Consider the following 22,656-nt stretch of genomic DNA (forward strand, 5'->3'; position numbering starts at 1 on the left):
GTGTAGATTTGGCCTTGTGTTTTAGGTAACTATCCTGCTTAAGGGTGAATTAATCTCCCAGTGTCTGTTGGAAAGCAGACTGAACCAGGTTTTCCTTTAAGATTTTGCATGCACTTATAGCTGTATTCCGTATCTTTTTATGCAACAACAAAAAACTCCCTAGTCCTTGTCGATGACAAGCATACCCATAACATGATGCAGCCACCACTATGCTTGAAAATATGAAGAGTGGTACTCAGTGATGTGTTGGATTTTCGCCAAACACAACACACTTTGTATTCAGGACAAAAAGTTAATTTCTTTGCCACATTTTTTTCTATGTTTACTTAATTTCCTTGTTGCAAACAGGATGCATGTTTTGGAATATTTGTATTCTGTTCATGCTTCCTTCTTTTCACTCTGTAATTTAGGTTAGTGTATTGTGGAGTAACTACAATGTTGTGGATCCATCCTCAGTTTTCTCCTATCACAACTATTAAACTCCGTAACTGTTTTAAAATCTCCATTGGCCTCATGGTGAATGAGCAGTTTCCTTCCTCTCCGGTAACTGTTACGATGGACACCTGTATCGTTGTAGTGACTGGGTGTATTGATACATCATCCAAAGTGTAACTAATAACTTCACCATGCTCAAAGGGATATTCAGTGTCTGCTTTTTTATTTTATTTTTACAATTCTACCAATCGGTACCGTTCTTTGTGAGGCATTGAAAAACCTCCCTGGTATTTGTGGTTGAATCTGTGCTTGAAATTCACTACTCGATTTAGGGACCTTACAGATAATTGTATGTGCGAGGTACAGAGATGGGGGTAGTCATTCAAAATCATATTAATCACTATTATTGAACATGCAATTTATGTGATTTGTTAAGCACATTTTTACTCCTGAACTGACTTAGGTTTGCCATAACAATGGGTTGAATACTTATTGACTCAAGACATTTTAGCTTTACATTTTTTATAAAATTAAAATAAAGATTCTACAAACAAAATTCCACTTTGACATTATGGGGTATTGTGTGTAGATCAGTGACACAAAATCTAAATGTAATCCATTTTAAATTCAGGCTCTAACACAATTAAATGTGGGAAAAGTAAAGGAGTGTGAATACTTCCCGAAAGGCACTGGAAGTGCTCAAGATGCAATTCTACGAAAGTAACACCAGGGGGCGATATGAGCTGTTCATCTTTATGGAGAGGGTCCTGACACGCAGCATTGCAACACGTGTTAGGTCAGTTACTCTGCTGTTTTAGGAGACACATGCTAGCCTGAGGCAGGGGGAATAGCCTTGCTTTGTATTCACAGCCTCTGACTCGGCATATAATATCACAGTGCTGATTTTAGAGGTTTTTTGGTTCCTGGCACTTTTGCAAAACTAACAGTTTGACTTGGAAAAGGTAGAAAATATGGACATATGGGGTTATGAATAAACAAATACCATACAAGTCGTCTTGTAGATGCCTTCTTTTTTTCCTGACTCCTTCTCTCCCTCCTCTTTTCTCTGTTGGAGGACTATGTGCAAGTACTGAGTGTCTGCGTGCCAAAAATGCATTTGTTGCTGTGAATGTGTGTGAGAGAAATTGTGCAGGTGGCACAGTAGAACCTGCTGAAGCAATGCCCAACACACAGACACACACACACAACAGTTGTGAATATTTCCCCCTACGTCGTGCCAACAACTCTGTGCCAGTGCCAGCCTATGCAGATAAAAAGGACACACCGATAATAACATACATCACATCAGGCTATGTCAACACCACTCTCCCTTTGGGAAAGTTCCTGTTTATCACAGCGGACTTTCCTGGTAGCCTCGCAAGCCGCCTGATCTCGCGAGCTCACGTGAATGTTTGCTGCCACGGAGCGGTAATTAGTCAGGCTACTTTGCTGGTACAAACGCAAGTTAAATATAGTGACAACACATACTGCATTAGCACACTGAGCTTAAATACCTACCAGAATTGTGACGAGATTTCTCTATGGAGGCTTCAATCAAATCTTTGTGATTAGCTTTCTTTTTTATACATTGTATAAAAGTACAGACTCTACAACACTGTTTGCACTTCTCTATATAGACATGTATTACGATTTTAGGTAGCACCCTATTTGCCATATAGTGCACTACTTTTGACCACTATGTAAGGAATAGGGTGCCATTTCAGATGCAAACTGTGTCAACTCACACTGTGCCAAGCTGAGCTTAAAGAGATTTATCAAACAGCATTGTGTTAACCTCTATTTAAAGATGTGCATAACAACCGGAATATATAAAGACTGCATCTATGTAAACAAGTTATATGAATCCTTTATATCAACAATAACTCTGTATACCTTTCCCCTCTGTCATCCCTTCACTATCTGTTCAATACGAATCTAAAATAGGAAAAGGGTGGGAGTTACCACTCCTTTAAAAGAAATAGATTCTTCAAATGCTTGGGCAGTTATCTCTAACAATTAAATGCAACATTGTATTCTTTTTTAAACAGGAAGAAGCAAAACACACACACACACACTTTGATACCCTACTTCAAGATATTTCCTGTTTTCCACATCACTCCCTCTCCCCCCTCCCAATTTAACCCTGCTGATAGTGACATACTAGCCTGTACCACAGTTTCCCGGACCAAGTGACTCGGCCAGGAAAAACCCTGTGCCCTGTACTCACTATATAGAACCCTTTGGGTACTGACTAAAGAACCCTACAAAATGGTTCTATATAGAACCTTAAGGGCTGCTATATGAAGTTATAGAACCATTTTTGGTACTATATAGAAACCTTTTTCTAAGAGTGTAGTTTTAGCCAATAACTAGGGCCTGCAGTTTTCCCTGGTCAGGTCTTGGCAGAGGTACAGATAAAGTCGCCCCATGGCCATTCTCTCTCCAGGTCCTGTAGGTCAGTGTATGGGTCAGGGCAGAGCTCCAGCTCGTTCTTAATGACCTATCTGAGGTATTCAGGGGCCTCAGCTACGTGCCCCCATACACACTACCATGGACTAACAGACAGAGACAGGCAAACAGAACCAAAGGTTGACATTATTTAGATGGATGGAACGAAAGAGTCAATGACTAGGAGGGAAACATGTGAGACGTTTGCCATGTCATGCAGGGCTTTGTAGAGAGAGGGGTAGAGAGACAGAGAGAGGGGTAGAGAGACAGAGAGAGGGGTCGAGAGACAGAGAGAGGGTAGGAAGATGGGTGACTAAAGATGGGTGAACTCGAGAAAAAGCAGGGAGCTTTAAAAACAGAATCGGAACAAGATTCTACAACAACAACAAAAAGAGGAATGGGATATGTCTCGATTGCCCTGTAGAATGTAAGGTCATATAGCTCAGGTACCTCATATTGACTGACGGATTGACGGACGGACGTGTGATTTAGGTCAATGGAACGAAAGGGCCTTTACCACCTGGAAAGACTGCCACAGACCAGGGGGTTTACAGTGTGTGTATATATAGAGAAAGAGGAAAATAGAGATAGAGAGAGAGGGGGGGGGGTAGAGAGAGGGGTAGAGGGAGATAGAGAGAGGGTGGAGAGAAAGAGAGGGGGAGAGAGGGAGAGACGCGTGTCCTTGTGTGTTTTGGGAAGGTGTGGGAGGCAGGGACGAGGCGTGTCGACAGCCCAGTGATCTGATTGGCCGACGGACGTGTGCCAGAATTTAGAGCCAGGAGCAGAACAGCATGTGCTGTGGAGACCCTGAACGGCCAACACACACACCCACTATTAATCACATTTATACGCAAAGAAAAACAAAAATACACACATACTATACAGAAAAAAGTATTAATCCTCCCAAAACACCAATTGCCAACCATATACAGTAATATAGTGTATAATAGCAATAGCTAAAGTATGCCTTATACAGTGCATTCGGAAAGTATTCAGACCCCTTGACTTTTCCAAATTTTGTTACGTTACAGCCTTATTCTGAAATTGATTAAATTACTTTTTTTGCTTATCAATCTACACACAATACACCATAATGACGAAGCAAAAACAGGTTTTTAAATGTATTAAAAATAAAAAACAGAAATACCTTATTTACATAAGTATTCAGACACTTTGCTATGAGACTCGAAATTGAGCTCAATTGCATCCTGTTTCCATTGATCATCCTTGAGATGTTTGGAGTCCACCTGTGGTAAATTAAATTGATTGGACATGATTTAGAAAGGCACACAAATGTCTATTTAAGGTCCCACAGTTGATAGTGCATGTCAGAGCAAAAACCAAGCCATGAGGGGAGGTGACCAAGAACCTGATGGTCACTCTGACAGAGCTCCAGAGTTCCTCTGTGGAGATGGGAGAACCTTCCAGAAGGACAACCATCTCTGCAGCCCCCCACCAATCAGACCTTTATGGTAGAGTGGCCATTCTTGGACTCCAAGAATAAGGCTGTAAAGTAACAAAATGTGGAAAAAGTCATGGGGTCTAAATACTTTCCAAAGGCACTCTTGCAGTGCATTCGGAAAGTATTCAGACCCCTTCCCTTTTTACGCATTTTGTTACTTTACAACCTTCATAAAAAAATGGATTAAATAAAACAATTCTCATCAATCTACATACAATACCCGTTCGGTGCAGATGGCGACACAATCAGAAGCCTTTATGAGTCACAGTGGTGCGGCGTGTGTACAGTCGTGGCCAAATGTTGAGAAAGACACAAATATTAATTTTCACAAAGTCTGCTGCCTCAGTTTGTATGATGGCAATTTGCATATACTCCAGAATGTTATGAAGAGTGATCAGACGAAGCTGACATGTCAGTGATACTCTCGTTAACACAGGTGTGAGTGTTGACGAGGACAAGGCTGAAGATCACTCTGTCATGCTGATTGAGTTCGAATAACAGACTGGAAGCTTCAAAAGGAGGATGGTGCTTAGAATCATTGTTCTTCCTCTGTCAACCATGGTTACCTGCAAGGAAACATTTGCCGTCATCATTGCTTTGTACAAAAAGGGCTTCACAGGCAAGGATATTGCTGCCAGTAAGATTACACCTAAATCAACCATTTGTCGGATCATCAAGAACATCAAGGAGAGCGGTTCAATTGTTGTGAAGAAGGCTTCAGGGCACCCAAGAAAGTCCAGCAAGCGCCAGGACCGTCTCCTAAAGTTGATTCAGCTGCGGGAGAGGGGCACCACTAGTACAGAGCTTGCTCAGGAGTGCATCTGCACGCACAGTGAGGTGAAGACTTTTGGAGGATGACATGGTGTCAAGAAGGGCAGCAAAGAAGCCACTTCTCTCCAGGAAAAACATCAGGGACAGACTGATATACTGCAAAAGGTACAGGGATTGGACTGCTGAGGACTGGGGTAAAGTCATTTTCTCTGATGAATCCCCTTTCCGATTGTTTGGGGCATCCGGAAAAACGCTTGTCCGGAGAAGACAAGATGAGCGCTACCATCAGTCCTGTGTCATGACAACAGTAAAGCATCCTGAGACCATTCATGTGTGGGGTTGCTTCTCAGCCAAGGGAGTGGGCCCACTCAAAAATGTTCTTAAGAATACAGCCATGAATAAAGAATGGTACCAATACATCCTCCGAGAGCAACTTCTCCCAACCATCCAGGAAAAGTTTGGTGACAAACAATGCCTTTTCCAGCATGATGGAGCACCTTGCCATAAGGCAAAAGTGATAACTAAGTGGCTCGGGGAACAAAACATCGATATTTTGGGTCCATGGCCAGGAAACCTCCCAGACCTTAATCCCATTGAGAACTTGTGATCAATCCTCAAGAGGCGGGTGGACAAATTCTGACAAACTCCAAGCATTGATTATGCAAGAATGGGCTGCCATCAGTCAGGATGTGGCCCAGAAGTTAATTGACAGCATGCCAGGGCGGATTGCAGAGGTCTTGAAAAAGAAGTGTAACTTTCGTCTAATTCCTTCCTAACAGGTCAGGAACGTGACAGAACCCCCCCCCCCCCCTCAAGGTGCGAACTCCGGGCGCACAACCAAAGTCTAGGGGAGGGTCTGGTTGGGCATCTGTCCACGGTGGCGGCTCCGGCTCCGGACGTGGTCCACACCCCACCATAGTCAATCCCCGCTTCCGTAGCCTCCTCCCACTGGCCACCCTCCAAATGAACCCTATTGGATTAAGGGGCAGCACCGGACTAAGGGGCAACACCGGAATGAGGGGCAACACCGGAATGAGGGGCAGCTCCGGACTGAGGGGCAGCTCCGGACTGAGGGGCAGCTCCGGACTGAGTGGCGGATCCTGGCTGGCCGGCTCTGGCGGATCCTGGCTGGCCGGCTCTGGCGGATCCTGGCTGGCTGGCTCTGGCGGATCCTGGCTGGCTGGCTCTGGCGGATCCTGGCTGGCTGGCTCTGGCGGATCCTGGCTGGCTGGCTCTGGCGGATCCTGGCTGGCTGGCTCTGGCGGATCCTGGCTGGCTGGCTCGGGCTGCTCATGGCTGGCTGGCGGCTCGGGCTGCTCATGGCTGGCTGGCGGCTCGGGCTGCTCATGGCTGGCTGGCGGCTCGGGCTGCTCATGGCTGGCTGGCGGCTCTGGCTGCTCATAGCTGGCTGGCGGCTCCTGTCTGGCAGATGGCTCTAAAGGCTCATGACAGACGGGCGGCTTTGAAGGCTCAGTACAGACGGGCGGCTTTGAAGGCTCAGTACAGACGGGCAGTTCCTGCGGCGCTTGGCAGACGGACAGTTCAGATGGCGTTGGGCAGACGGGCAGTTCAGGCGCCGTTGGACAGACGGGCAGTTCAGACGGCGTTGGGCAGATGGGCAGTTAAGGTGCCGCTGGGCAGACGGGCAGTTCAGGCACCGCTGGGCAGACGGCAGACTCTGGCCGGCTGAGACGCACTGTAGGCCTGGTGCCGGAACTGGAGGTACCGGGCTAAGGACACGCACCTTCCAGCTAGTGCGGGGAGCAGCAACAGGACGCACAGGACTCTGGAGGCGCACAGGAGGCTTGGTGCGTGGTGTAGGCACTGGTGGTAATGGGCTGGAGACACGCACCATAGGGCTAGTGCGTGGAGGAGGAACAGGACTCTGGAGACGCACAGGAGGCTTGGTGCGTGGTGCCGGCACTGGTGGTAATGGGCTGGAGACACGCACCACAGGGCTAGTGCGTGGAGGAGGAACAGGGCTCTGGAGACGCACAGGAAGCCTGGTGCGTGGTGTAAGCACTGGTAGTACTGGGCTAGGGCGGGGAGGTGGCGCCGGATATACCGGACCATGCAGGCGTACTGGCTCCCTTGAGCACTGAGCCTGCCCAACCTTACCTGGTTGTATGCTCCCCGTAGCCCGACCAGTGCGGGGAGGTGGAATAACCCGCACTGGGCTATGTAGGCGAACCGGGGACACCATGCGTAAGGCTGGTGCCATGTATGCCGGCCCGAGGAGACGTGGCTGGCTGGCGGCTCTGGTGGCCAGATGCGTTGGGCCGGCTTCATGACATCCGGCTCAATACTCAATCTAGCCCTGCCAGTGCGGGGAGGTGGAATAACCCGCACCGGGCTAAGCACACGTACAGGAGACACCGTGCGCTCTACCGCATAACACGGTGTCTGCCCGTACTCTCGCTCTCCACGGTAAGATCGGGAAGTTGGCGCAGGTCTCCTACCTGACTTCGCCACACTACCCTTTAGCCCCCCCCCCCCCCCCCTTGCTTGACTAACAGGCTTCCTACCGCGTCGTCGTGCTGCCTCCATTCACCGGTATCCCTCCTCACACTGTGCCAGAGAATCCCAGGCGGGCTCCGGCACTCTCCTTGGGTCGATCGTCCACCTGTCGATCTCCTCCCACGTAGTGTAGCCCAGATCCTTCTCCTGCTTCCGTGCTGCCTCCTCATACCGCCGCCTCTCGGCTTTAGCTGCCTCCAGCTCTTCACGAGGGCGGCGATATTCTCCAGGTTGAGCCCATGGACCTTTACCGTCCAGTATTTCCTGCCATGTCCAGAAATCCTGCGATCGCTGCTGTTGCTTTTCACGCTGCTTGGTCCTTGTGTTGTGGGTGATTCTGTAACGTTCGTCTAATTCCTCCTCCTCGGATGAGGAGAAGGAGTAAGGGTCGTACCAACACGCAGCGAGGTATGTAGACATGATGATTTTAATAATAATAACGAAGACGAAAATACACTTGAACAAACTACAAAACAATAAACGAAGTCAACAGACCTGAACAAACGAACGAACTTACATAACACGAAGAACGCACGAACAGGAACAGATTAAACAAACGAAACAGTTCCGTGTGGTGACGAACACAAACACGGAAGACAATCACCCACAAACAAACAGTGAGAACAGCCTACCTTAATATGGTTCTCAATCAGAGGAAATGTCAAACACCTGCCTCTAATTGAGAACCATATCAGGCAACACATTTAACCCAACATAGAAACACATAACATAAAATGCCCACCCCAACTCACGCCCTGACCAACTAAACACATACAAAAACAATGGAAAACAGGTCAGGAACGTGACAAGAAGGGTCAAAATATTGACTCTTTGCATAAACTTCATGTAATTGTCAATAAAAGCCCTTGACACTTTTGAAATGCTTGTAATTATACTTCAGTATTCCTTGGTAACATCTGACAAAAATATCTAAAGACACTGAAGCAGCAAACTTTGTGGAAATAAATATTTCTGTCATTCTCAAAACTTTTGGCCATGACTGTGCACTGAGTATACCAAACATTAGGAACATCTTCCTAACATTGAGTTTCACCCCACCTTTTCCCTCAAAACAGCCTCAATTTGTCGGGGCATGGACTCTACAAGGTGTCGAAAGCGTTCCACAGGGATGCTGGCCCATGTTGACTCCAATGCTTCCCACAGTTATGTAAAGTTGGCTGGATGTTGTTTGGGTGGTGGACCATTCTTGATACTCACAGGAAACTGTTGAGCATAAAAAACCCAGCAGTGTTGCAGTTCTTGACACAAACCGGTGTGCCTGGCACCTACTACCATACACCGTTCAAAGGCACTTTATTTTGTCTTACCCATTCACCCTCGGAATGGCACACACACAATCCACATCTCAATTGTCTCAAGGCTTACAAATCATTCTTTAACCCGTCTCCTCCCCTTTATCTACACTGACTGCAGTGGGTTTAACAAGTCACATCAATAAGGGATCATAGCTTTCAGCTGGATTCACCTGGTCAGTCTGTGTCATGGAAACAGCAGGTGTTCGGTAATGTTTTGTACACTCACTGTATAGTTAGTTATATCCATGGAATCTATTTCTATGGTTATAATAACCAACATAGACTGGTCAAAATCAGATCACCTTTATTGACCAAGTACATTTACACATACTCAGGATTGTACTTTGTGATATGGTGTCGCTAGTGATAGACAACATTAAGAGAGAATACAGACGGCGGAGCTTAAACAAAGTTTACATACATTATATACAACTAGGTAGAGTGAGTATAGAGCTATAAGAGAATGAGCAGATATACAAATATATGGTTGACATACAGTGGGTATACGGTCGACATACAGTGGGTATACGGTTGACATACAGTGGGTATACGGTTGACATACAGTGGGTATACGGTTGACATACAGTGGGTATGTATGCGGTTGATATACGGTTGATATACAGTGGGTGTGCGGTTGATATACAGTGGGTATGCGGTTGACATACAGTGGGTATGCGGTTGACATACAGTGGGTATGCGGTTGACATACAGTGGGTGTGCGGTTGACATACAGTGGGTGTGCGGTTGATATACAGTGGGTATGCGGTTGACATACAGTGGGTGTGCGGTTGATATACAGTGGGTATGCGGTTGACATACAGTGGGTATGCGGTTGATATACGGTTGACATACAGTGGGTATACGGTTGACATACAGTGGGTATACGGTTGACATACAGTGGGTATACGGTTGACATACAGTGGGCATGCGGTTGATATACGGTTGACATACAGTGGGTATGCGGTTGACATACAGTGGGTATACGGTTTATATACAGTGGATGTACACATTTACAGTATCAGTATGAATTTATCTACATGCAGAGAGATGAATAGAGTGCAAATGCAGTACAGTGCAGTTATTTTGTGTACAGTTCAGAGATGGCAGCATGGAGTGCAGTCCTTTAGTCTCTATAGGCCACAGCACGGGGTAAGAAACCTTTCAGGTGCCGGGAGGTTTTGGTCATGAGTGGTGGGAGGAGCTACAGGAGGGGCTCATTGTAATGGCTGGAATAGAATAAATGGAACGGAGTCAAACGTGGTTTCCATATGTCCTTCCAGTTCCCTGCTGCCAATGACTGGAACGAACTACAAAAATCTCTGAAACTGGAGACACTCACTAGCTTTAAGCACCAGCTGTCAGAGCAGCTCACAGATTACTGCACCTGTACATAGCCCATCTATGCCACAGTTCGCATTGATGTGCCATCCTGGATGAACTGCACTACCTGAGCCACTTGTGTGGGTTGTAGACTCCGTCTCATGCTACCACTAGAGTGAGAGCACCGCCAGCATCCAAAAGTGACCAAAACATCAGTCAGGAAGCATAGGAACTGAGAAGTGGTGTGTGGTCACCACCTGCAGAATCACTTCTGTTTTGGGGGGTGTCTTGCTAATTGCCTATAATTTCCACCTTTTGTCTATTCCATTTGCACAACAGCATGTGAAATTAATTGTCAATCAGTGTTGCTTTCTAAGTGGACAGTTTGATTTCACAGAAGTGTGATTGACTTGGAGTTACATTCTGTTGTTTAAGTGTTCCCTTTATTTTTTTGAGCAGTGTATTTACTTCGCCACCATGGCCTTTTTTTGCCTTCACCTCCCTTATCTCACCTCATTTGCTCACATTGTATATAGACTTATTTTTCTACTGTATTATTGACTGTATGTTTGTTTTACTCCATGTGTAACTCTGTGTTGTTGTATGTGTCGAACTGCTTTGCTTTATCTTGGCCAGGTCGCAATTGTAAATGAGAACTTGTTCTCAACTTGCCTACCTGGTTTAATAAAGGTGGGGGGGGGGGGGGGGAGAAAAAAAAAGTTTGATACAGTTACATTAATTCCATTCCAGCCATTACAATGAGCCCGTCCTCCTATAGCTCATCCCACCAGCCGCTGGTTCGTTCTGGGAACTTGGAATCTTTGGATATTGTCATTGTTGTGTCCATGTAGAGGAGAAGGATGATGGGTGCGTGCGTGTGCGTGTGCGTGTGTGTGTGTGTGTGTGTGTGTGTGTGTGTGCCTCTCTTACCGTGAGGGAGGTGAAGGTCAGGCAGATTCCTCCAAAGCCGTTGAAGGAGACCGCAATGAAAATGAGGGCCGAGAGTACTGGAGGAGGAAAGAGGAGACAAGAGGACAGAGTGAGTGAGATCTACGTGTGCAGTGTAATGTAATAAGCAGAAGTTGTGTTTAATGTAATTTCCTGTACATTTAGTGTTCATTTACATGTGGTTTCCAGTGGCTTAGGATTCTTACCTTCAGGGTTATAGGCAGCTCCAGCTATCATGGCACAAGAGAAAGCAAAACACGCACTGCAAGAGAGAGAGAGTTGACGATGACGCTGACTGGTGAAGACAATGATGATGACAATGGTTGTGAAGATAATGATTATGGTCACGAAGATGATGAACATGATAATTGTTTAAATACTACTAATGATGACAATGCTCAATGATAATTGCGATGATGATGATGATTGTGATAATAATGACGATGATGGTGCAGATGACAATCCCAGTGTAGATGATGATGATATACTATTATTATAATGATGATGACGACAATGTTTCCCGTCTTTTACCTGCCGAGGAGGCGGAGTGGGCGGGGCCCGTACTTGTCCATCAGGATACCTAGCGGCAGAGTGGCTGCACTCAGCAGGAAGGAGCCAATGGTAAAGCCCAGATTCAACATCTCTTCCTGGTCCACGCAGCTATGCCAGATACCACTGTCCCACGAACTGATGTTACTAAACACTGTCTCATTGTCTGGGAGGGGGGTGGGGAGAGATGGAGGAGAGAGGGGGGAGAAGGAGAAGGGTAAGGAGGTGGAGAGAGAGAGGGGAGTATACAAGACACAGGAAACCACATATGCTATAGACATATATTATCTATGGACGTATACAGGGGCGAATCCCAAGTTCCACAGGAGTTGAATTGACACTTAGTCAAGCATTGATATCAGTGGTAGTTAGGATTCACCCCACAGTATCTATGGACATTTCTATGTATACCTGGGGTCAATTCTATTTCAATTCCAGACAATTCAGGAAGTACACTGAAATTATCTTAAATGCTTGTCAATGAGGAACATTTTGAATTGGCATTTGGTCTTCTTTCTGAATTGACTGGAATTGAAATGGAATGGACCCCAACCCTGAAGTATACCATATCCCTGTGTGAGTGTTACCATGGATGGGGACGTACTTATGCAGAGGTGTGAGTAGAAGCCCTCATTCTTGAGCATGATGAGTAGCGATCCCCAGCCCAGCAGCACAGCAGAGAACAGCAGGTTCTCTATGACCGCAGTCACCGCCATCCACCAGCGCCTACGATAGGCCTGGGCCAGAGAAGGAGCCATAGCTGCTCTGGGGGGAGAGAGAGGGAGGGAGAGAGAGAGCGAGAGGGAGAGAGAGAGCGAGAGCAAGAGCGAGAGCAAGAGCGAGAGAGAGATAGCGAGAAAGAAAGGGAGAGAGAGGGAAAGGGAGGAAGAGAGAGATAGAGGGAGAAGGTGGTGAAAAGAAAAAGACAAGAGGAAGATAGAGAGTTTAACATTTAACAATCCTTTCTTACAGAATTAAGTACCAAACACACTGTCCGTACAGAACTTCAATGTTGCATCAACAACTTCAAAGGTCCACAAAAACTAAAAATACATTTCAAAGCAAGAAAGGATGTTTTTTTTCTTAAAGTATGCAGCTACTTTCCTCCTCACTTTCATCTGAGCTCAGAGAGCAACAAAAAGAGAGGAACAGCAATACAAATTCTCTGTGGGATACCACTACTGAGAGTGAGGTTAAGGTCATTTGAACGATAAATACTTCAATAGACAGATGTAACAGATCCAAGAGAAATTGTTTTTTGAGTTGGATGATCAATTGTGCAAATACTCTGAATGTAGAATTTCTAAGTTTGCAAAAACACATAGATCTGTCTGTGAATTAGTGCTGAGAGATTAACCGAAATGTTGGTTATTTATCGTTTTTGTCAGTTTCAAATATTTGAATTCCATTGTTTTTTTTGTTTTTGTTTTGTGAGCTCAATACGCACATGGCCAGTTCCTCTAGCGATAAATCAGATCAAGACCGAATTAGGGAGTTTTAGTTTCCAAAAGGCGAATATTCTACATAGTTTAGCGCAGAAAACCTGGTAATTACCTACAATGACCATAGTCCATTGTGCGCCTACGTGTCCGGTCTGTGTGTTTCTTTTACGCCTGCTACGTTAGAATGCGTGATCGAGAGCAGTTGCTTTGTGAGGAACTCTACCTGAAAATACATTATCTAAGTGATTGATAATTGTTATTCAGCAGTCATAGAAGTATGCCTTATTTACCTTGAAGAACTACAAAATAGTGATTTTGTCAGACAGCATAGGCAGCAGCTAGAGATGAGATGACGTGGAATGAAACAATAAAGTCATCAAATAAATGTTTTATTATATACACAACTGAAATATTTTATTCAAATAATGTAACTAGATGATGGTTAATAAGTGATAAGCAGTAATGGGCAGTCTACAAATTGTATTCATTGTTTTATTCTGTGTTGTTACAGCATTCAACCCACATAATGCATAGTGCATTTAATGTTATTTTTTGTTGTTGTATCTAAACCAAAATCGAAAACCGTGATTATTGTTTTGAACAATCGAACTGACCCCAAAAAGCACTAAATCGCTCAGCACTGCTGCAAAGACAGAATGGTAGATTTGAGAGTACTCATTTCCACTGTAACTAGAGGTTTAGCCGAGTGAGCAGCTGATTTGTGCTTTGGGAAATGAACAGGATGTGGCTGTGTTGACTAATTTCAAAATCCAATTAAAATGTGGGCTGATTCAGTTCTCAGTAAGTGGGGGTCTGATGTTTTTTGGTTTAAAAAAATGTTCCTGTGGAAAGCAACCAGGGAGAGCAAATGTTGTAGTTTTGGAGATTTCAAATAGTAATTACAAAAAAAGGGAAAGGCTTCCATTCCCACTGAAAGGTGACTTCAAAGCTGTGTGGCTCAGCACAGCTTTCAAAAACTTACCATCTCAGTGTGTTAGAGGCAATAACTTGAAGCCCACATCTTGATATTAGATGAAGTAATCCAAAACGTAATCAGCTGTTTTTAAGAATGTAACTGTAATCAGATTACTTGTGTTTACATATTTTTGGGGTTGATTACAGTTACTTCAGTTTTGTAATCTGATTACGTAATCCCGGTTACATGTAATCTGTTAGTACTAGAGGTCGACCGATTAATCGGAATGGCCAATTAATTAGGACCGATTTCAAGTTTTCATAACAATCGGTAATAGGCATTTTTGGACACCGATTGTGGCCGATTTAAAAAAAAAACGTTTTCTAAACTTTATTTAATTAGGCAAGTCAGTTAAGAACACATTCTTATTTTCAATGACGGCCTAGGAACGGTGGGTTACTGCCTTGTTCAGGGGCAGAGCGACAGATTTTTACCTTGTCAGCTCAGGGATTCGATCTTGCAACCTTCCGGTTACTAGTCCCACGCTCTAACCCCCTGCCTTACATTGCACTCCACGAGGAGCCTGCATGGCAGGCTGATTACCTGTTACGCGAGTGCAGCAAGAAGCCAAGGTAAGTTGCTAGCTAGCATTAAACTTATCTTATAAAAAACAATCAACCTTAACATAATCACTAGTTAACTACACATGGTTGATGATATTACTAGTTTAGTAGGCTGAGAGGCTGAGTAGGCTGAGAGCCCTTGGTTCTCTATGGAGTTGTAGGTCAGGGCGTGACTAGGGTGTGTTCTAGTTCATTATTTCTATGTTGGTGTTTATCTGGTTCCCAATTAGAGGCAGCTGGTAATCGTTGCCTCTAATTGGGGATCATATTTAGGTAGCCATTTCCCACCTGTGTTTGTGGGATATTGTTTGTGTATGTGCTTGTTGCGTTTCGTTTATTGTTTTTGTTTGAAAGTTTCACTTAAATAAAAGATGTGGAACTCTAATCACGCTGCGCCTTGGTCCGTCCATTTTCACGAGCGTGACAGACACATAATGCACTTTTACTTTCTTCTCAAACACTTTGTTTTTGCATTATCTAAACCAAATTGAACATGTTTCATTATTTATTTGAGGCTAAATTGATTTTATTGATGCATTATATTAAGTTCAAATAAGTGTTCATTCAGTATTGTTGTAACTATCATTATTACAAATAAATAAATAAATCGTCCGATTAATCGGTATCGGCTTTTTTTGGTCCTCCAATAATCGGTATGGGCTTTAAAATCATAATCGGTCGACCTCTAGTTAGTACCTAATTCTGACCGTACAATAACTACTTGGGGAAAAAACAGGGACAGTTTCCCTGTTAGTGTAGGTGGAAAGATCTAACTGCCACGAGGAGGGAGAGAGGAATAAGGGATTGGTGTAAAGAGGGACAAAGAAGACAAAAGAGCTGAATGGTGAGTAGAGTAGTGACCCCTGAATTGACCTTATTGCTGTGTCTGACTTCACGCTGTGGACCTATCAGGTATCAGACAGCAGGGACTGACACGAACACACACCCTGTTATTTGCACGTGCCCATGGCACACACATATGCACACGGCCTGACCTAGTGAGGGAGGGTTTAGATTCGTAAAATGTGCCTTGTAAAAAAAATTGAAATTCTAGTGAGGAGATTTTCTTCCTGGTATAACTCACAAATATGCATGTTTGCCTGTGGCCAATAGGCATGAAGTCTGTATGCATTAGAAAGTGGTTGTCAGACATACAGTACCAGTCAAAAGTTTGGAAACACCTACTCATTCCAGGGTTTATCTTTATTTTTACTATTTTCTACATTGTAGAATAATAATGAAGACATCAAAACTATGAAATAACACATATCGAATCATGTAGTCACCAAAAAAGTGTTAGACAAATATGTTATATTTGAGATTCTACAAAGTAGCCACCCTTTGCCTTGATGACAGTTTTGCACACTCTTGGTATTCTCTCAACCAGCTTCATGAGGTAGGCACCTGGAAAGTATTTCAATTAACAGGTGTGCCTTGTTCAAAGTTAATTTGTGGAATTTCTTTCCTTAATGTGGTTGTGCCAATCAGTTGCATTGTGACAAGGTAGGGGTGGTATACAAACAAAAAAAAAAAAAAAATCAAAATAAAGCGAAACCCTTGAATGAGTAAGTATGTCCAAACTTTTGACTGGTACTGTAAGTGTGAATACATTCCAGTCTATCTGTGACTGTGTGTGTAGGTAAAGCAGGTTTGACTGAGGGTCTATTACCTCTCTTGAACACGTGCCTGCAGCCAGACTGGGACTCCTGCCAGCTGGGGACAAAAATAGCTGCAGTGGTCACAGACCTAGTGACACTTAACTACACTAGTACACTACATGGGAACACATCTATGTTGCACAGAATACCTGGTTATTGCAATGGCTGGAGAAATGTTTAATGGGAAAACTCTTTTTCAACATCAAATTGGTAATCTCTAGCACCACCCCAACATCAACATATGAAAACGGCGGGCTTCTATGTTTGTAGTCAGACAGATATACGTTTTTTCCGATACGTTTTTTTCCGATGACATCATCCGGTGTGAATCATGTGATTTTAACCAACTATTAGGTTACTTACTACCACATGTACATGACATAAGGATCTTGTACCTGGAACGTGCTCATACTGAACCCAAACATTGGAGAGTGTTAGACTTTGACCTCCAACCCCTGACCTCTCTGCTCCTTATGACACAGAAATGTATGATGGCGTATTGAAGATGACCTATCTGAACCCTTCAATTTAATTTAGGCGCGTATTAAGCAGACCGGGCTCGGTTCCACGAGGGGCAAAAGAGGGCTTAGCCCACCTCAGTTGAGACGTGTGCTCCCTCAGTTTTAGTTACATGTTCCTATATAAAAATACCCAAAAAGTTCAAATGATTGAGTGACAGGTTGGCGTAAAATCTGTATCTCCCCTGCGCTGTGTCCACAAGCGCCGCCAGGATAATGTCTCCATAGCTCTCTCCACCTCCAACTGTTCCTGACGATCTTGGAACAGAGGAGCCGGCCAGGTTAGCCTAGAATCCTACCCTAACCGCAGGTTTTCTGTCCAAAAACTTTATTTTAACTGGTTCATAGAAAGAGTGGCTGGAATACTCAATATAATTCCAATGCAAGAACCCAAATGACGCCTCTCTGTATAGCTACATATCGGTATGTTTCTTCATAGAAATAGATACATTCTATTATGGTTTTCTTAGTAGCCTATTGGTTGTCGTGCTTGTAAATGGAACTGTACGTATTGGAAACATGCTTATTGTAGGCCGGCATTACTTAATTGATTACGTGGGTCGAATATGACCCGCAGAAGTGTATTGTGCCATATCACGACGTGTTGCTGTACTCATGAGCGGCATGGTTTTCCATGTTTGAAGTGGGCCTATGGGCCCATGGGCCTATTTGTTTGGCAAGACAGTTGTGCATGGCTGCATCTCGTTGTAGTATGATATGTTTTTGGCTATTTGGATCTCCATTCGCCTTTTGAATACTGCGTTTGTTTACTGTTAATGTAACTAGCCTAAATACAGATTGTGTCATCCCTTGATCAATCTGATATTTTGTTTACTATGCTTCCTTGCTACAGTTGTTTTGTTCAGTTCTCAGTCATTCATTCTTATTCGCAGTTGTGTCGGTATTCTAAGCCAAACTGCTTGCTTTTCAGTATTTTAGTTTGCACACATGAATAACTAGGCTACTACTTTCAGCATTTAGTTGGCCTTATATAGTGTTATGCACCTATTACAAACAGCCTATCTATCTTGTAGCCTATATTCATTACCAAAATGGCCCTGCTTCAGTGCTGATACAGCGCAGTGGAGATCGGCTATTTTAAAAGCACTCAATGGTCTTGGAGTCTCGGCATTTGAACTTTATGTTTATTGAATTCAATATAATTCCAATGCAAGAACCCACCAAAATTGTACCCCCTCACTGATTTCAACTACCCCCTTAGTCATTTTATCCTGGTGCCGGGTCTGAAGTGATGACCCCCTCTGAAGAATCCCCCTCTGTCCATTTTGGTTGATCTCTCTCCCCTTAACATCTCTTTCTCCATCTCTTTTGTCTCGATCTCTCTGATTCAGAGATATCTAAGGAAGTCTCGAGCCATTGCTCGCCAGAGGTAGAGTTTCTTATGATAAGCTGCAGACCGAGAGAGTTCTCATCTATATTCTTTGTAGTTGTTTACATACCACCACAGTCAGAGATTAGCACTAAGATAGCATTGAATGAGCAAACAAGAAAACGCTCACCCAGAGGCGGTGCTCCTAGTAGCCGGGGACTTTAAAGGCTAGAGCTGCCGCTTTCAAGGAGCGGGACTCTAACCCGGAAGCTTATAAAAAATACAGCTATGCCCTCCGACAAACCATCAAACAGGCAAAGCGTCAATACACCGGCTCTGACGCTCGTCGGATGTAGCAGGGCCTGCAAACTATTACAGACTACAAAGGGAAGCACAGTCGAGAGCTGCCCAGTGACACGAGCCTACCAGACGAGCTAAACTACTTCTATGCTCGCTTCGAGGCAAGCAACACTGAAACATGCATGAGAGCACCAGCTGTACCTGAAGACTGTGTGATCACGTTCTCCGCAGCCGATGTGGGTAAGACCTTTAGACAGGTCAACATTCACAAGGTCGCAGGGCCAGACGGATTAACAGGACATGTACTGCGAGCATGCGCTGACCAACACGCAAGTGTCTTCACTGACATGTTCAACCTCTCCCTGTCCGAGTCTGTAATACCAACATGTTTTAAGCAGACCACCATAGTGCCTGTACCCAAGAACACTAAGGCAACCTGCCTAAATGACTACTGACCCGTACCACTCACGTCTGTAGCCATGAAGTGCTTGGAAAGGCTGGTCATGGCTCACATCAACACCATCATCCCAGAAACCCGGGACCCACTCTAATTTGCATACCGCCCCAACAGATCCACAGATGATGCAGTCTCTATTGCACTCCACACTGCCCTTTCCCACCTGGACAAAACCTATGAGAGATTGCTATTCATTGACTACAGCTCAGCGTTCAACATCATAGTACCCTCAAAGCTCATCAATAAGCTAAGGACCCTGGGACTAAACACCTCCCTATGCAACTGGATCCTGGACTTCCTGACAGGCCGCCCCCAGGTGGTAAGGGTAGGTAACAACACATCCGCCACGCTGATCCTCAACACAGGGCCCCCCCAGGGGTGCGTGCTCATCCCCCTCCTGTACTCCCTGTTCACTAATGACTGCACGGCCAGGCACGACTCCAACACCATCATTACATTTGCAGATGACACAACAGTGGAAGGCCTGATCACCAACAACAACGAGACAGCCTATAGGGAGGAGGTCAGAGACCTGGCTGTGTGGTGCCAGGACAACAACCTCTCCCTCAACGTGTCCAAGACAAAAGAGATGATTGTGGACTACAGGAAAAAGAGGACCGAGCATGCCCTCATTCTCATCAGCGGGGCTGCAGTGGAGCAGGTTGAGAGCTTCAAGTTCCTTGGTGTCCACATCACCAACAAACTAACATGGTCCAAGCACACCAAGACAGTCGTTAAGCGGGCACGACAAAACCTATTCGCCCTCAGGGGATTGAAAAGATTTGGCATGGGTCCTCAGATCCTCAAAAGTGCTACAGCTGCACCATCGAGAGTATACTGACTGGTTGCATCACTGCCTGGTGTGGCAACTGCTCGGCCTCCGACCGCAAGGCACTACTAAGGGTAGTGCGAACGGCCCAGTACATCACTGGAGCCAAGCGTCCTGCCATCCAGGACCTCTATACCAGGCGGTGTCAGAGGAAGGCCCTAAAAATTGTCAAAGACTCCAGCCACCCTAGTCATAGACTGTTCTCTCTGCTACCACACGGCAAGCGGTACCGGAGCGCCAAGTCTAGGTCCAAGAGGCTTCTAAACAGCTTCTACCCCTAAGCCATAATACTCCTGAACATCTAGTCAAATGGCTACCCAGACTATTCACATTGCCCCCCTCCCCTCACCACTGCCACGCTCTGTTGTCATTTGTGCATAGTCACTTCAATTATCTCTACCTACACGTACATACTACCTCAACTAACTGGTGCACCCGCACATTGACTCTGTACATATTGTTATTTTTTACTGCTCCTCTTTAATTACTTATTACTTTTATGTCTTATTCTTATGTTTTTTTTAAACTGCACTGTCGGTTAGGGGCTCGTAAGTAAGCATTTCACGCTAAGGGCTACACCTGTTGTATTCGGCACATGTAACTAATACAATTTGATTTGATTTGCAATTCTTAAGCCAATATTCTATAAGAAGTGCTGGAACTCAAGAAAATGTGAGGAGCCTGTACATAGTACCGGCGTGTACTGGCCAGATTCAGGCACTGATCATAAGTCATTTTTTTGTTTAGTGTGCTGGTAGAACCAAAGGAAAAAAGGGGGAAATAGTTTATCAAAGAAGTATCTTTCTCTTTCACAGGAAGATGGCACCGACAGAAATGGCAGCTCTGCTTCTAGCTCCTACACAACTTCAGTATTTTTGTTGGCTGTGTGTCCTCCACCCAGTACCCTGCCCTAAACTTAGTCACTAACTGGCTACCACCCAGTTACTCAACCCTGCATCTTAGAGACTGCTGATCTATGTACATAGACATGGAACACTGGTCACTTTAGTTATGGTATCATACTGTATTCTAATCAATGCCATCCTATTCACCTATTGTTGTATATATATACTATTCTAGACATGTACAGTATGTGGATAGAATATTTAGTATGTCTATACATATATATATATTCCTAATATTTATATATTTCTGAATTCCATTCTTTTACTTTTAGATCTGTGTGTTTTGTTGTGAATTGTTAGATATTACTGCACTGCTGAAGCTAGGAGCACAAGCATTTCACTACACCCGCATTTTATTCAACCAATAAAATTGGATTTGATTTACGAGTTGGAAAGCATCATTCTAAGAAATTCAGCAACTTTTGGAAGACAGTGGAAGTCAAAATGTAATCATAAACAAGCACTTTTATCAACTTCCACTACCCTCCAAGAGTTGCTGAATTTCCTATTCCTGATTTAGGCACAGTACATACACTGAGTAAACACACAATTTATAAAACCAGGGGTGGTAAAACCGCCCCACCTCTCTCTCGATCTCTCTCTGTCTGTCACTCTCCCTCTCTTTCAGCTATTTCCACTCGTGCGGCCTGTCCGTGGGTGGTGGACGCGCGTGACCCCTCCTCGTGCTCCCCTGTGTGCGCACTGACAGCTGCGTCCAGGTGTCACCGGTGGTGCCACCTTTTACGTGCACAGCGCATAGATTACGCATGGATTGCCCAGTGCTGTTTCTAAGTATACAAAGTTGATTATAAACAAACTACTGGTCACCCTCCATTATACAATTTTTTTATGGCCAAACGACACCTAAAACGTGGGAAGAGCATTTTTTTATGTATATAATTAGCGCCAAACATAGTGTCAACATATTAACTTTAACATTGTGCTTTAACTTTAACATATAAAATCATCCGTGTCACTCGGTCTACAAAAAAGTAATGCACATTAATAGGATAACAAATGAAAGATTATGAAAAATAAAAAATAATGGGGGGGGGGGGGAAACGAATATACAAGAGAAGTATTGTGCCATGTGCGTAAAGTCAAATTCCTCTTACCAGACACACAAAAGATAAGCAACATATCTGAACATGCACAACAAAAAAATTGAAATTACTTACTTCAGACGCTAATCCCTGAAATAATTTATATCTATGGTAAATGGTTTATTTCCCTTAAACTGTTTGTCTGCTGCGAACACGTTAGTCAATTACTGTGGGTCTTGTGAAACTTCACTACATTCAGTTAGTTCGTCACAGCTTCTTTACATTTGTATGGCTTTAAACCCCTCCTCTCTCCCTCCTAAAGTCTATATAAATGGACCCCCACCCACACACACGCGTTTCCATTTACGTATAAACGCTGCACGCTCAGTTGTCAGTGGCACTTTACAGCTGTCAAATAGAAACCTTGTTCCACTGCGCCACCTTGCGGCGAATATTTAAATACAAATACACAAACAGCATAATAAGGAGACGAATTTCTCTTGATCAGGGCCCAGGCTATAACCAGGACCCAGAGTTGTTCCTGGTGAGATTAGCTGACATCAGGGCTTCCCAAACGCGGTACTGCCCCGCACCTCCCCTGGGTGCACGTTTTGGTTTTTGCCCCATCACTACACAGCTGATTCTCATCAAGCATTGATTATTTGAATCAGCTGTGTAGCGCAAGGGGGAAAAAAACAAAAGGTGCATGCAGGGGAGGGGAGCCCAGGACCGGGTTTGGGAAACCCTGGTGAGGGGCCATATTGGAGACACACCATGGCTTTAAAAATGTGAAGAATACACTAACCAGAGCAATAGATTTAAATACATGGCTCTGATCCCATCTGTCAAATTAGAAACAGAAACACACA

The 22,656-nt window shown here is 44.4% G+C and overlaps 1 protein-coding gene across 2 annotated transcripts in view; it reads right to left on the minus strand.

Annotated features, from left to right (window-relative positions):
- The window catches only part of LOC129841125 (large neutral amino acids transporter small subunit 3-like), a 34,867-nt gene extending 12,805 nt beyond the window's left edge, over nucleotides 1-22,062 (minus strand). Inside the window, exons 1-5 of one of the 2 annotated variants that reach the window (XM_055909235.1) lie at nucleotides 21,923-22,062; nucleotides 12,371-12,531; nucleotides 11,749-11,932; nucleotides 11,424-11,479; nucleotides 11,200-11,276 (exon numbers count right to left, since the gene is read on the minus strand). In XM_055909235.1, coding sequence (XP_055765210.1) covers nucleotides 11,200-11,276; nucleotides 11,424-11,479; nucleotides 11,749-11,932; nucleotides 12,371-12,524 — 471 coding nt within the window. In that variant the 5' untranslated portion in view covers nucleotides 12,525-12,531; nucleotides 21,923-22,062. Of the gene's footprint in view, nucleotides 1-11,199; nucleotides 11,277-11,423; nucleotides 11,480-11,748; nucleotides 11,933-12,353; nucleotides 12,532-21,922 lie in introns of those variants that run through there. The other variant, XM_055909236.1, reaches the window with a different exon arrangement.
- Nucleotides 22,063-22,656: the final 594 nt, after the last annotated feature.

The sequence above is a fragment of the Salvelinus fontinalis genome, chromosome 42, assembly GCF_029448725.1.
Source record: "Salvelinus fontinalis isolate EN_2023a chromosome 42, ASM2944872v1, whole genome shotgun sequence".
In the NCBI taxonomy this organism is placed as follows: domain Eukaryota; kingdom Metazoa; phylum Chordata; class Actinopteri; order Salmoniformes; family Salmonidae; genus Salvelinus; species Salvelinus fontinalis.